This window comes from Manduca sexta, chromosome 27 (assembly GCF_014839805.1).
Source record: "Manduca sexta isolate Smith_Timp_Sample1 chromosome 27, JHU_Msex_v1.0, whole genome shotgun sequence".
Lineage (NCBI taxonomy): Eukaryota > Metazoa > Arthropoda > Insecta > Lepidoptera > Sphingidae > Manduca > Manduca sexta.
The window spans coordinates 11,496,961-11,514,248 of NC_051141.1; the positions used below are offsets into that span (position 1 = coordinate 11,496,961).

The following is a 17,288-nucleotide window of genomic DNA, read 5'->3' on the forward strand; positions in this document are numbered from 1 at the left end:
AACCGGGCCTACAAGACGACTCACAGATGACCATCTAGCTGTGTCGCCGACCGCGCGCCGTCGCCGCGTCGCCGCGCCGCACCAAAGAGCTCCGTCCTTCTACTGTTACATACGATTTACGTCGATTTTTTAAACACATTAAGTACTTTAAATGGTGACTTTATTCGTTAAAGTTTAGGCACTACTTGCATAATAATATTCCTATAAATATAATATAATTTTATACAAGACGTAGCTCTAAGCATTCATACTGAACGTCATATTAACTTATCCATTTCGTTACTGACCCTAGTAGAATCCGCGTATTCAATAGTGAAAAGTGAATGTGATTCATCGATAACTAAAGATATTATAGCATTTCTATTCAACAGTGATCGCTGAGAAAGAGTGAAAACGCCGTTTTATACTGTCGAGTTGCTTTTTCACGTCACAGATTTAATGACGCCATTATACCACTGTTCTCAGTGATACGTCGAAATAGAAAACTTATAATTAACAATCAGAGACAAAACAATGAACGCACCACGCCTTCGGGTGTATTTTGTATTATATTGCATAAAATGAATTTGTTCACATGCCTTCACTTCATAACAAATCTGTAATATTTTAATGATTTGTTGATAATTATTTAGGCTAAATGTCTTGTCATGTAGTACAGAGATTAAACAAATCAACTTTATGTGAAAATTATTGGTTTATCTAAGTTTTTAGGTACTTACATGAATTAAAAAGAAATTAAAATAAGATTAAGGGCAAAAGTAATAGCAATAAATGATAAATGGGTAATCAGTAATGTGAAAACTAGGGGCCCGGCCGGCGGACTCGAATTTCTGTCATGGATTACTACAATACTTAAGGGAGTAACATATTTAAGAAAATACTAAAAGTATTGTATGTAAACATAATAAAAGGTACTCGGTATTTGACGCGTGGTTCAAATGACTCACGCATTTTTGTCATAATATGATAATAAATGGCGCATGTAGAGTTCAGTTTGAACAACTGTCTATACCACGTGTAGCGTACATCTGTCCGCCGCTACCCTTACTAATAACAATCTTCGTTTGTACAATCAAATCACAATTATTGTGATTAAAATAGGTAGATACAAACATTCTTAAGTGTTAAAATTGTTTATATTATTATGATTTCTAAAGCTGCATTATTAATTATATAGTGACCATTCCCAGACCCGGAAAAGACCATCCAAATGCATAGGTCAAGGTTTTATTAGTTTGTATTATGACTCATCTATCAGTCTAAGGTCAGTCTGGGTCAATTATTAATAAATTTCTTATTTACCATAAAATAAAATATTGTTTTTTTAATTTGGTAACTTGTTTTGTTTGAAATCGATTGTTTAGATTCATATGCAGAGCGTGTATGATGCATTTCTGTTAAATTAAGTTTCACCGGCATCATCCATCCAATGTTTGTATGTTTTTTACGAAAGGCTGGCATAGTTGTTTGCAAGACGGCACACGCAACTATGCAACGTGCTTGTTACCCGCAAATACTTTATATAAATTGTATATGTTTGTGATACATCAATGATTAGTTGTTAATGGATAGAGTCAAACAAATTTTCTATTCATATATAGATATATAATTTCGAACAAATTATTCGGTTAATTTAAATTGATATCTAATAAACGACCTAATTTTAGGTTTATTACGTTTTCGTAGTGATTAAAATTAATCCTTGAATGGAACCATGTTTGTTCGAAACTATATATGGAGTTGCCTTTGCGCCTTATAAGTAAACAAGTTCTTAATGCGTTCGCGTTGCAATTTTAACGGAGAGACGAGCGAACTCACACCGCCGCGACACCGACCGCCGACCGGCTCACCATTGAACATTTTCAATATTGCATAAGGTATCAAAACAGGGTCGCATCAGCATCGCTTGTTCCTTCGTACTGTGCTGAATGAGTTTGCCAGTGATACTCCAACTATTAAATTCGCTTTGGATTGTAATATAGTGATTATTTTTTTTCAGTGTGCAACTGTACAAACAAGCGTTTGGAGCGTGAGGTGAGAGCGGGACGGTGTGATGCGCGAGAGCCGGCGCGGGCGGTTATCAGCTCGCAAGTGTCTTTGGTTTCTTCCTGGTGAGTAACTTTATTTGTGCATAGAGCTTTTCTGCCGCGAGCGAGTTAGTGCGGCTATTCTGGTAGTGCGCGTGGGCGTCGTGCCCGCGGAACTTCGCTTGCGCCCGCGCCGGTCTCCGCCCGACTCTCAGCATCGTGAATATGATTATTCGGGATAGCGGTAAAAAATTCGCTTCGGCAAAATGTTTGTTAGTTAAGTATTTGTTAAGCCCTATATGTATGAATATGATTTTGACAAAATGTTGTTACTTACATTATAATATTTAATTTCAGTTAGGTAAATATTAAGTAAGGATAATCTGCAATATGTGACTGACCTTGGTGCTGCATGAGCATCTGGCGGGTGAAGTGATGCTCGGTGCGCTGCACGCGTTCCTGCTGCTGCACCACCTGCTCGCGCTGCTCAGAGCGCTGCTCCGACCATCTAGACTGCTTCTCCATGATGCCGTCCGCGCCACCGGAGCACAACGCACAGAAAAAACTCTCACTCGACGCTACTAGTCCTTATCGTATTATAGTCGTTACTACGGCGCTCGCTTAAAAATAAATAAATACGCCACTGCGAAAAACTTATACTAGTCCACGGGTTCATTTAGCAGAAGTCAAGTCATTATAACCCAAGTCCAACAACCAAGACGTCGGTCGATTGCGAATAGTTAGCGGATAGTGGCAAGTCGGATGGTGGCGCGCTGCGCCGGCGGCGCTGGTGGGCTGCGGCGGGGGGCGGCGCGACCGAAATACGACGGGTTATTTCGGTTCTCTTGACTCTCGCGCGAGCGAACTCCCGCGCTCTGCGCCCCTCTCCGCCAAACCACTCCGCCACCTTGCACCCCTACACCCCAACATTCGCAAATATTTTCATTTCATTTTTTTTCTATCATAGACTTATATATATTTTATTTTATATATTATTAATCCATACTTGGTTGGGAACAAAAATAAATTTTGATGATAAGATATTAATTGAATAGGTTATTCGGCTGCCCGAGAATATAATGTGTGCCGAGTATAGCCATAATTTTGTACTTTTTATGAACGCCCCTTGCAAATGTTTAGTTCAAATTTCACTCAGTCTATGTTTTGTTGCAAGCCTTGAATAAACGTTTTTGGAGAATGTTAATTTTGATTCAACGCGGGTATTCGAGATATGTATTTGCTATGTGCAGATTAGATTTTTAACTACATTTTTCCACTCATCCAGTAATTCATATTATTTATATTATTGAGCAATAGGATTCACTCGCGGCTTCTTAACCTTTCCCTTCGTGGAAAAAATCTCCGTCGTAACTCATTATAATAATAATAATATCAGCCTTGTATTATATACTTGCGCACTGCTGAGCACGGGCCTCCTCTACTACTGAGAGGGATTAGGCCTTAGTCCACCACGCTGGCCTAGTGCGGGTTGGTAGACTTCACACACTTTCGAAATTCCTATAGAGAACTTCTCGGATGTGCAGGTTTCCTCACGATGTTTTCCTTCACCGTTAAAGCGAACGATAAATTCACAAAGAATACACACATGATTTTTTAGAAAAGTCAGAGGTGTGTGCCCTTGGGATTTGAACCTGCGGACATTCGTCTCGGCAGTCCGTTCCACACCCAACTAGGCTATCACCGTAACTCATTAATAAATTTTAACTTATACGCTAATCCTGCTAAATAATCCGCTAATCGGAGATGTATGCCCTTGGATTTTGAACTGCGGACTTTGTCTCGGCAGTCCATTTCACACCCAACTAGGCTATCACGACTCCTGTTTACTTCCAACAAACATAAACATAAACATCGATTTTATTTTCACAGCCTTTCACATTTGTAAAATTAGCAAGATCTAAATTAACGGTAGATAATTAAGTAGATAATTTATATCTTGCTAACCGTTTTAATGTGAAGAAATAGTCTAATTGCAATGCTTATGGTGTTTGACGTAGTTAAAGAAAGTGTTAATAATGAATTGGGTACGCATCGTCTTGAATTAATAGCAATGCGGCTGCGTTTCGCGCAAACCGTGTGATAGCTAGCGGTGCAACAAAGTACACAGCGGAATTACAAATGAAAATTAAAAATCCTATTTTAGGCATAGGGCATCTATTACTAAGAGATTTTTTTATCCATAATGCTTTTCTGATGCAAATTAACAGACTTCACATGCCTATAAATTGTTATGGTACTAATCTATTGACAGAGACGAGTAGTTAAGATATTTTTCACCGTTAAAACTATTACATATGTATAGGTAATATTATTAAAATTTTCGAGACTATGCCTAGATACCAGTGGCGAAGCCGATTCCTCCTGGCTTATCTTTCGTAACTTATGTAAAATATAATTATCATTGGAATAATTTCAAAACCGCATTTATCCGTATTAGTAGTACCTATATTTTATGTCGGGTTCCTTTTCCGAATACGTCACCCTTCGCTACTGTTAGGTACAATCAGTGGCGGAATTGCCCTAAGGACCAGTAGGCCTGGGCCTAGGGCTGCCAAACGACAAGGGCGGCAAATCAGGCCAAAAAAACACTGATGAAACTCAAACGCAAAGTATCTTAATGTATTAAAGGCTCGCGTACCTTATGATTATAATCTTCCTAAAACACTATTTTGGGTGCTGAGAAAGGAGCGGCACATAGCCTCGGGCCTAGAGCGGCTAGGACTGCAAATCCACCACTAGGTACAATCATAGCTTTGATCTGGCTACCGTTGTACGTACGTACAAATGGGCGCAAAAATCTCACTCCACCTAAATATGTCTTTGCTAATTCATGAAGCGCTTTACGCAAAAACATTTTAATCAGAAGTTAACCTTAAGTATCATTTTATCATTGATTTATCTCTTGACTCTTAAATATTTGATGTAGGAAAGAAAATTAAAGAACAGTGATTGCTTAAACACTTACAAATCATGTTTATATCGATAAGGGTGTTCAAGAATAAAGTCATACTGCATAGCATAATGCTTATAGATATGTATAGTGCAATGAAAGTAATCTAAAAGCCTCTGTTATCACTCATTTGGAAACGAGAGGTTTGTTGCGCGTACTGACACAATTAATGTAAGCGAGTTATTACGAATCGAAGATAGTTTCAGGTTGAGTCGAAACCGAAAATCCCTTGTAACTGATTCCCACTGTAAAAGACTCATGACAGAATGAGGAGGCTGTCGGCCTACGCATACAAGTGTATTTTTAAATCTATTTCAGTATTACATAGGTATTTATATATTAATATACTAATCAAATTGAAACACCTTGGCATATTAGCAGCATAATATGCAATGTTAATTACGAATCCCAGGACTTATTTTTCATGTTCAGTGCAGTATGATTTTAAAATATTTTTAATCAAATCATTATAATTTGTTTGTTTCAGTTCTTTCAGTGTAATAGCGTATAGAGACTATGAGTGTAGAGATTTCTGGATTCGATTCCCAAGTACTTCTTCTGTGATTTTTTTTACCACGAGTTGGAAGCTAGACAATCAATAGTAAATACTAAGTGAAAACCATACTGCAAACATGCGTAACAAAAGTATGTGCGCCGACCTTTATTTTAGTCCCGATGCGTCAAACTAATCATAAGACTTACACTATTAAAAGCAATGATTAAGTTCAGTGAAATGTCTACAAATATCATCATACGTCACCAAAAAGATAAATGTCGAATAAAAAATTACTAATTGATTCATCGCGAAGATGTCGCTGTAGCAAACAGAATTATACTAATAAGAAATGGTGAGATCAGTCATGCGCTGACGCATATTTACCGGTTTATTTTGGGATGAAATGCAAGAGTCAGCTGGCGGGCGCGAGCTTTAGGAGAGTACACGTATTTATTTGCATGGAAGAGTACAGGATGCATGATGCTGCAAAAACTTATGCATTATTCTTTATTTAACTTATGGAATTCTATCTGTTGAGGATCATCTTCTGACATAGATAGAATTTAAGAAATAACCAATAGAAAAAGAGATGTTATATTTATCTCTTCGTGTTAAACAAATTAGGTCCAAGGTATTATAACACATATTTTATATTTGTACTTTGTAGGTAAGTTTTGAATCTAACCTTAACTGTAATTTTTTAGCGGTATCAAATCAAATACATTTATTAATGATTTCTAAACAATTATAATATTATCTGTAATAAAAACAGTTTGTGGGAAACAGCCGCCTGCAGCTGTTTCTGACTGCATATCTGAAGTGTGGAGTTATTGCAGGCCGGACGAGGTGACTGCAAATTTATGTGAACAGACCTGTTGCTGCGATGCACACGCACGTAAACATCTTTGATCACTTTATGTTGCCATATTTATAAATTTTAAGTACGTGATACCATTTTTCAACAGTATAATCGGCAACAGGGTTATGTTTGTTTCTTTGACACACATTCGTATTATGCGCAATGGTGTCTAAATTTAGGATTTATAAATAGAATACCTATGTACGTGATTTGGTCTCGTCACCACAATTAACACATGGTCTAAACATTAATAAACCTTTAAAATATATTTAATATGTTATCCAAATCAAAAAGTCAATGAAATATTACTGCACCTCTTTATCAGCCCGTTCGTATTCTGGAATCAGATTGAGCTGTAATGAGAATGAGCTGAAAAATATCTAATGTAAGAAGAGTTCCGATGGCGTAACTGTATTGCCCTACTGTTGCCTCACTCAGGTCTCTGGTTAGGTTATTGGCCATGAAAATGATACCAATTGAGATTTTCTGTTCATTAAGTATCAACTCAGAATCTGGAATTTGTGCACTAAGTATATGGCAGAAGGTTTGTATCAGGAGTTGGAATAAATATGACAAAAATAGATGTACCGCTGTCTACACCTCCAGGCATAAAAGCGAGAGTGCACACTTAACACGTAGTAGTATTTACTGATTTCTAAATATGTAGAGTCAACGGACAAATAATATTATGGTGAAATAATATTATATAAGAGTTCTACATATTGATTAAGGTTTTAAAATTAGATCTAGTTCGCTAATTTCGGAAAAATAGAAAATAAACAGTACCTGTTGAAAGATAATTATAACGACTCCAATATAAACATGTTTACAAGTGACAAATATTATGGTTAACTCTTGTATAAAATGTAAACATAAATAGTCCATTGAAATGTTACATTTTTTAGGCCTTACCTTGCGTTTTTTAGAGGACGCAATTTTATTTTTTTGAAGTGTAGGGGGGTCAGTCTAAAGCTAAAACCAAGTTTGTGGGGTCGCCACCCTTGTCCCACGGCCGCCATCTTGAAAATAGGGGTTGAAATGGTTTTACGATGTATCTCTTAAACTATTTATCTGACAAAAAAATTATAGACATTTTTGTTGCAAATTAAATTCTCTACAACTTTGGTTCAATAACTTTTTGTGGGTAGAACTATAAATAAAAAGTTATAAGCGAAAATGTTAAGAAATTCAATGTTAAGCAATGTCCATTGCAACGTCATCAGAACGTGTGTTTATAAGGTTCATAATACTTTTTGTACTCTCATTACGTACAACACAAACCCGCGGTTGTCGGCTTGTACGCGAATTACTTGGATCCTGAATCGCTTTGGCACAGATGAAGCAATTGTTCACATAATCAAAGTCTGGCTCTGGAACTTCTGAAACTGACGATAAACTACGGGAGCTGCTGCTGCGACGACCGATTGTTCACAAAAACATTTTTTTACGAACTGTTTCGGAAATTACTGTACATATTGCGTGTTATTGTTATTACGTGGACAATCGAACCGATAATGTTGTTCGTCGTCGCAGCAGCAGCTCGAGTAGTTTATCGTTAGTTTCAGAAGCTCCAGAGCCAGACTTTGATTTTGTGAACAATTGCTTCATCTGTGCCAAAGCGATTCAGGATCCAAGTAATTCGCGTACAAGCCGACAACCGCGGGTTTGTGTTGTACGTAATGAGAGTACAAAAAGTATTATAACCTATAAACACACGTTCTGATGACGTTGCAATGGACATTGCTTAACATTGAATTTCTTAACATTTTCGCTTATAACTTTTTTATTTATAGTTCTACGACAAAAAGTTACTGAACCAAAGTTGTAGAGAATTTAATTTGCGACAAAAAATGTCTATATTTTTTTTTGTCAGATAAATAGTTTAAGAGATACATCGTAAAAACCATTTCAACCCTTATTTTCAAGATGGCGGCCGTGGACAAGGGTGACGACCCCACAAACTTGGTTTTAGCTTTACACTGACACCCCCTACACTTCAAAAAAATAAAATTGCGTCCTCTAAAAAACGCAACCCCAAATGTAACTTTTCAATGGACTAAAACACAATTGTCGAAATTATTGATCATCCAGAATCTTTCAAAATGTGCGAAGATATTTTCCAAAACAATTGTATATTTACAGTTAAATAGAATCAAATGTATATACACAACACAATTCGTCAATGTTATAATTGTTTTCGAATTAACTACTCGCAAGATAGGACCATAAAATCAATTTATCCGGGTTTATTATATCTGATGTTTCCGTTAATTAAATTAGTTCATTACATTGTTCTGTCTAGCGCTAAACAAGAGAGTGCTATTACCGTTATGTTCTGGTTTGAAAGACTGTGCTCAGAGTAATTACTGATCATTACCTAACCGAGACGGGTTCAAATCCCAAGGGCACACACCTCTGACTTTTCTAAAAAAATCATGTGTGTATTCTTTGTAAATTTATCGTTCGCTTTAACGGTGAAGGAAAACATCGTGAGGAAACCTGCACATCTGAGAAGTTTTCTATAGGAATTTCGAAGGTGTGTGAAGTCTACCAATCCGCACTAGGCCAGCGTGGTGGACTAAGACCTAATCCCTCTCAGTAGCAGAGGAGGTCCGTGCACAGCTGTAGGCAAGTATATATATATATATATATACTTAGTCTGGCCATAAATACTGTTACACTTAATTATAAAAAAATATTACATTTGAATTTCGAATCTGTCATTTTTATACGATTGTTCATTGTGTTTTCTCATTTTGGCGCCAATACATTGTAAAATATTTTGCGATATTAAAATGGTGTGGGGTGATAAAGAGAACCGAATCGCTGTGATAGCATTACACAAAGTAGGTATGGAGCCAAATGCAATTTTTAAAACTCTCCATACACTTGGTATTAGTAAAATGTTTGTGTACCGGGCTATTAATAGGTACAATGAGACCTCCTCTGTTTGTGACAGAAAAGATCTGGCCGTCCACGTAGTGTTCGTACGAAAAAGGTGGTCAAAGCAGTAAGGGAAAGAATTCGAAGAAATCCTGTCCGAAAGCAAAAGATTTTATCTCGGGAAATGAAGATAGCACCTAGAACCATGTCGCGTATTTTAAAAGATGACTTAGGACTTGCAGCCTATAAGAGACGCACTGGCCATTTCTTAACTGATAATTTAAAGAAGAATAGGGTGGTAAAATCGAAACAACTACTGAAGCGGTACGCAAAGGGAGGTCACAGAAAAATTTTGTTTACGGATGAGAAAATTTTTACAATTGAGCAACATTTTAACAAACAAAATGACCGTATTTATGCTCAAAGCTCTAAGGAAGCTTCCCAATTAGTCGACAGAGTGCAACGTGGACATTATCCGACTTCAGTGATGGTTTGGTGGGGTGTTAGCTATGAAGGAGTGACTGAGCCATATTTTTGTGAAAAAGGTATCAAAACATCGGCACAAGTGTATCAAGATACCATTCTTGAGAAGGTAGTTAAGCCCCTTAACATCACCATGTTCAATAACCAAGTATGGTCCTTCCAGCAAGACTCGGCGCCGGGTCATAAAGCTCGGTCCACGCAGTCTTGGTTGGAATCGAACGTTTCGGACTTCATCAGAGCTGAAGACTGGCCGTCGTCTAGTCCCGATCTTAATCCGCTGGATTATGATTTGTGGTCAGTTTTAGAGAGTACAGCTTGCTCTAAACGCCATGATAATTTGGAGTCCCTAAAACAATCTATACGATTGGCAGTGAAGAATTTTCCCATGGAAAGAGTGCGTGCTTCTATTGATAACTGGCCTCATCGTTTAAAGGACTGTATTGCAGCCAATGGAGACCACTTCGAATAAGCTTTTATATTTTTAATTGTTTTATATTTATGTATTAAACTGACACACTGTAAAAGTAATAAATGTTATTTGCAGTTAACAATTTTCTTTTTTCTTTATTACAATATTTATGGCAAGACTAGGTATATATATATACAGGGCTGATATTATTATTATTATATCTTAAAATTATTACCAATAATGTCATATCGTTATCTAACCACAATACTCAGTACTGAGTAAAATATATATTATATGGGAACCAAAAATTATAATTACTACTGCGAGCACGATCATAAACTTATTTTCAGTGTCACTATTATATTATCTTAGACGTAATCGATTACAATACTGTGTAAGGTGCGTTGGGGTAAGATCGTAAGAGGGATAACATCGTATAAATCGAATAACTTACTATTATATAATAATTTTTGTTTTCTGGCAACATTGCCCGCGGCACCATATTGTTAGCTTCGTCCCGACAGCAGTGTTGCCAGAAGGTTACATTTCTTACATTTCTCGTTACTTTTGACCCCTCGCGTAACATGTAAGTAATTTTTATATTTAAGGCAATTTTCGTAACTTTTGGAACAACGAGATTTGTAATATAAATTATTTATTGTAAACAGTTTACGAACGCATTTCTATTCAACGCATCCAAATTGAACGCACCTAAAACTAGCGGGTCTAAAAAGTATTCCACTCCATATCACACCTAGGATGGCTCGCCATGACAAAATGAAACGTATCTTGCATATGCTAAAACTTGATTTTGCTTGAGTGTGCGCGCGCACATTTTCTACTTCACGAGTCCCCGCGGTTTCGTAGCTACAGAAATGATTGCTAAAAACGCGTAAATTAAAAAAAAAACAATAATGTAACTTTTGCAGTAAAAATGTAACATTTCAGGAAACGAAACGTAACTTACGACTTAGGGGCCCTGGCAACACTGCCCGACAGTTCGCGCGAGCATTTTCGACAAGAAGGACGTGTGTAAAGGACCAACAAAGACAATAACTGTAATTCGCCGTTCTCGTGAAGATCCGAACTATCCCCATGCAAGAATTTATTTATTTTTACGTAAGTATATACTGTTTTTAATAGATTTTCGAACTATATGGTACTATTAGGCATACATTCTTGAGATTTGTTTATTAAAACTTGTCGTAACACGTCTATATGCTGAGATCCTATCTTAACCCGTTAATTTATTTGCCGTTAAAAAACGGACTAAAATCATCCGATCATGTACTTGTATAATATTACAAGTGGTTGTCAAAGTTAACATTATACAGAGTATCAATTCAGTAGAGAAGCAGGGAGCTCGTTGTAACAGTTTAAGTTGTAGCACGACATTTTTATTAAGAACTTTAACTTAATCGGTACAGTGCAGCGATTAGATTGCACCCACAACATTTTTGAGACATAATGTAAAAGTTACGTTGGTAATTTTTTCTTTATTAGCTTTATTATTATGCACTAATACAAACCTACAAATAATCCGTTACTTTCTTGAATTAAAAAAAACTAAGAAACGATATATACATATATAACGACAAATTAGAAAAATCATACTATGTGGTTAGTTGTAACATGCTCCTACTTATCCTGTTATTTTTAAATATAACATTTCAATAGGGTATAATTGTATTTAATGAGAAAGTATACATAGAGAACAGAGACACGAAGTCAATAGGTGTACGAATTATTTATAGTTGAAGTTTTAGACAACAAATTTTACTAGTCCGAAAGTGAGTTAGAATTTTGGCCAGGCATCTTTGATAAGAGAATTGTAAATAAAAATAATGAGAGTCCAATAATACCTGCTGTAGGTTTCTGTCTGTGATTTTTAAGGGTTCGTTGTAACTGATGAAGTTAGATAACAGAGTTTTCTTTTTATTATTTTATAAGTATGCCCTTCAAAATTTACTTTTTTCATAAAAGAATTTTATTGAGTATAAATACATTGCAGTTGCTTTTTTTTGGAAAACAATGATTTGTGAGGAGAAAACAACATTACAACTAGCTCCAAGCATGGACTAAGTTGTGACGTCGCAATTTTTTTCGATTAAAATGTTATTTATGTAATAAATACCTTATTACAGTCGTTTTGTCCTTTTGAGTTTATAAAAGAAATTTATACTATTATTCAATGTCTGGTTAGTGGTAACTGCTAATTTAACAAGTTGGTCTCAAGATATATTCGTTTTTCCAAAAACAAGCCCCCTCGCTTAGGTATTTCATTTTTCTTCAGCTATGCAGAATAACTAATTTGGTTTATTTGTTATTTATTTACAAGGTATATACTGTTTCTCCAAAAAAAGTAATGTGTATATTATATTTTGTCGTAGATTTGCTATGCCGCGACATTATAAAAGAAAATCATTGCGGGCAACGAAGTACTCGGCCGAAAATCTACAAGAGGCTATAGAAAAAGTGAGAAATAATGTACTCACTAACTATGCGGCGTCAAAAATATACGGAATTCCAACATCAACCCTTAATGACAGAGTTCTGAAAAAAACAGGTATAGCTAGTAAAACCTTGGGCAGACCGACTACAATTCCCTTTGAAAAGGAAAACGAACTTGCACAATGTCTCCGCACACTTGAAAAATGGGGTTGGGGTTTATCCAGAAAGGAAGTTATAGAGATAGCTGCTGAATATATAAAAAAGAATAAGATAAAAACAAATTTTCGAGATGGAAAACCGGGTCCTGATTGGTTCATTTCGTTCCGACAGCGACATAACCTCTCAATAAAAAAACCTCAACCTGTGGAGTATCTCCGTAAAAAAATGACTGATCCATTTGTAACCGACGAGTATTTTACTCTGTTAAGAAAGATTTTAATGGAGTTAAATATTACTGATCCTGCAAATATCTGGAATTTAGACGAAACGTCAATACCGTTAGATCCAATAAAGACGAAAGTTGTTGGTGGAGTTGGTTTACCATACACTAGAACGACAGCTGGGTCAGCAAAAGAAAACATCACGGTATTATCTACAGTAAATGCGGCTGGAACCAAACTAACTCCTTTAATCGTTTTAAAGGAAAACATGTATACGAGGAATTGATGGCAGAAGAAAAAGATGAACATGATTTTGAGATCGCTTATGCTGCAAGCAAACGTGGCTGGATGGAGACTGACATATTTTTTAATTACATGTCAAAAGTAGTAATACCCGTTTTGGCAGAAAATAAACCATCGCTAATGATATACGATGGTCACAGTACACACGTTAATAGCAAAGTAGTATCTTTAGCGGCGGCAAACGGCATTACTATATTAAAACTTCCTGCGCATACCTCCCACTTGCTGCAACCGTTAGACTTAGCAGTGTTCAGGTCATTCAAAAGTATATGGGACCAGAAGATTGTCGAATGGCAACGCCAAAATGTAGGCATCAGAATGCGCAAACAGGCATTTGCTGAAAAATTTGCAGAAGCGTGGCATCAAACACGCCCAAGTGTCATTTGTAATGGTTTTTCAAAAAGGGGAGGCGATTTACCCATTTAACCCAAAAGTTATACGACAAGAAAAATATGATCCAGCAGCTTATAAAAGATGGTTGCGCCATATAAAAGTTACAACTTGTATAAAATCATCAAAACAATTATGTATGGATGTTATGAACAAATCTATATCTGGTACATCACAAACTCCTGAAGCCAGTACCGAAATTCAGAAAACTTCACCGTACAAAACTTCCTTTGAAGAAATTCTCTCACAAAAATTAACTAAACATCAGACAACAGAAAATAAAATTTCAACAAAACTGACGCGGGTTTCAAAAGGAGCAGAAGTAGTGACACAAACATTTTTGAAGAATAAAGAAAAATTAGAACAGAACCAAATACAAGAGGAAATAGAAAATATAAAAACGATAGTGAAAAAAAAATCAGATGCCGTGGAGAAACGTGTAACAAAAAGGAAGAGGTATCAGCAAAAAAACAAAACAAAGGCGACCCAAGATAGTCACGAAGTTGTTGAACAACCAGACGTAAATAATAATAAACTAGAAGTAAAGTCTGGTAAAAGACCTATAAGAAGACGTAAAAGATATTCGAGTGTTACGACTACTATAAGTAGTGTAATGAGTTCATATAGCGATTCAGATTTAATGGGTGTACTTAGCGACGATTTTTTAGACGAAATTCTCGAAAAAACCAAAGACATATTAATTCATGACACGGATGACAAAGAAAATGACGCCCAGAAACAAACTATTTATGATGATATGAAATTGAATGAAAAAAATGAAAGAGATCAAAGTAAAGTTACAAATCTATCTTCAGTTCATTTTAGGCCAGAAAATCGGGTTTTTTTGGGATTGGAACCTGATTCCCTGAAAGAAATAAACATCACCGATGATATTTCCTCTAATCGAAAACGAAATAACATAGAATTAGAAAATAAAAAACCTGAGCATACTATACCAAAAAGAACAAGAAATTCAGTAGTGATAGCGGCCCCTGATAATAAAGATAAACTAACGGGTGGAAGTGAATCTAAGGAAGAGGATACAGTTGAGGTAATAGCATTCAGTATTGGAGATACAGTCCTGACACGATATTATACAACGATTTGGAAATATTATATTGGGGTTATAGAGTATGTAAACCTGGAAGATAACAATTATTTAATTTCATATTATAAAACTATTGGTAAAAGTATAATACTAAATTCGTAATTCCTAAGCGCAAAGATAAGGACTGTGTTCCACAAAATACTATTGTAAAAAAGATTGATTTAATCCAGATATGTGAAAACCCTCCTGAATATATCCTAATGCATAATGAAGATGCTTTAACATATTTTTAATACTCTATATTGTTAAAATTTTAGATATATATTTCTTTATTATACTTATATTATTAACATCAATGTTCCTAGTATGGTGCCAAATATTGTTTTATTTTAGATGCATAAAGAGTTATGATTGGTTATTTTGATTAAACTAATGTAGAAACAATGAGCAATATTGACCAATTTAGTTTTAGTTTGTTCCGGTAACAATTGCAAACAAATCGAGCTGTATTACAGATAAATATATCGTGATCATGTCTATGAGTGTTAATTTTCAAGTTTTGTTTTTTTTTGATAATGTTTATTTTGATTTACTACTTGCTAAAATTCTTATTTGTTATGTTTCTCATAATTTATGATTATACTCAAGAAGCGAGTCTGTCGGTTATTACTCTCATATTAACGACTGTTTTATTTGAATAAATGTTGATTGATATTTTTTTTTATTTCATTTAAAATAAAATTATTCAAGCGATATTTAAATCAAAAAAATACTTCTATCCATACACCTCATAGACACAAAGTTGAAAACCACAATATCTACACTTTTACTGGTAAGGAGTAAGATCGGACGCCTAAAACTTTTTTAAAAACAAAATTTGCTACCAAAAATATTTCAAAGTATTTATTTAAATATTTCGATTTTATATTAATACCGTCAACGCCCGGAATATACTCCTTTTATAATTGTAGAATCCCTTTAATAATGAAGGTTTTAGAAGGTAGTCCGAACTACACTTGTGTAGGTCCTATCTTTCCCGCACATTGCTAAAAGTATGATACGCTTTCAAATCCATGTATAAACTTAACCGTTGTTTTAGTGAAATAAAAAATATACCCAATTTGGTATTGTCAACAATAATTAGATTAGTCAAAGATTTATTGTGATGTTGTTTATAGAATTCTTATAAAAAATCTCGCAAACACTGTTTAACACCTTGAAAAAGCGTCCGATTTTACCCCAACGCGCCTTACTTATATTGTAATTTACGACGAAATGGTTGGCGTAGGCCCAGTGCGTCTTACGAAGGCGAGACGCGGCATATGATCACACATCTATGTTTAGTTTGATATAGTCATAAACTATCTGTGACAAGTTGGAGAGATGCATGCCAATAAAGTAAAAAATATTCGCCAATGTTCGGGTAAACGACAACAACACGACTCTAAATTGGAGTAGTAGTACTGAGTTTTCGGTTTCAAGAGAGCTATTTTGGAGGTGAAGCCCACTCTCCGGTTGCACAGGTAGATCTGTGGAATTATTCGATGCCAGTTGTTTCTGGGTGAGGTCGGTATTAATAAGACTCCGGCTATATTAAACCCACTTCGGATTCACGGGATCGCATCGCATTTCGCTTACATTATTCATATCGAAATATGATATTACGTATTGTGATTTTTATATTTTAATACAATTAACAACTGAACGTAATGTATATCATTATCACAAGACGCAATAATAAGGTCATAATGCGCAAAAAATAATATTCCACAAGTGTACAAAGTTGTATAGATAAATTATATAAAATCCAAAGAAAAAAAAATGAGGGATCAAATAACATGAAGAAAAAACATAATTAATATATTTAGTCCATTGAAAACGTGTTCTTAAATGGAGAAAATGTGAGGAAAATGACACAATATTGAGTGTAAGAAAATTGTTGTTTAAAAGAAGGTCACCTGTATTACGCAAAGGGTTACTCATTGAATACCTTAAGTTGTAGTCACCGCGCGCGGTAACGAATTGGGAGCACGCCCGTGGGCGACCGCGCGGCGAATTTTTGTTTTTCAACCAGAATATCGACCACCTACAAGCGCGCGCTGCCAAACGCTTCTACCTGATCTATGCAATTTATATCATACAATTTACAAAATAATTACAATCAAACCGCATTGAATAATGAATATATTAATATTATTATTTTCATAGCAATAAATTTTATTCAGTGTTTGAATACACCGCGGTTCGAATTACTAACACATTTCATTTTTAAAGTAACTACGGTTTCTCTTATAAACTGCAATGTATTTAGCAAAAATATTTATTCATTCAATATATTCGTAGATCGAAGGCGTCGGTTAATTTTGTAGCGTGTCATAAACATTAGAATATGAAAAAAATATGATATTAATCGTAGATCTATTAAAATAAATGAACTATAATAATTCCTATATAAAAGGTGAATAACATTAAAAACATAATATAGAGTACCTAACTAATACTAAGAAAAATATGTCTATTTCTTTAATTTATAAATAGTACACACTAAAGTCGCGATCCGTGTCTTTGTTTCTCTGCTAACTTTACAT

The 17,288-nt window shown here is 35.3% G+C and overlaps 1 protein-coding gene across 1 annotated transcript; it reads left to right on the forward strand.

Annotated features, from left to right (window-relative positions):
* The first annotated feature begins 13,244 nt into the window (after positions 1 to 13,244).
* On the forward strand, positions 13,245 to 13,688 carry LOC119190892. Its single transcript, XM_037444159.1, has one exon. The coding sequence runs from the start codon at positions 13,245 to 13,247 to the stop codon at positions 13,686 to 13,688; it is 444 nt and encodes a 147-aa protein (XP_037300056.1).
* The last annotated feature ends 3,600 nt before the right edge of the window (positions 13,689 to 17,288 follow it).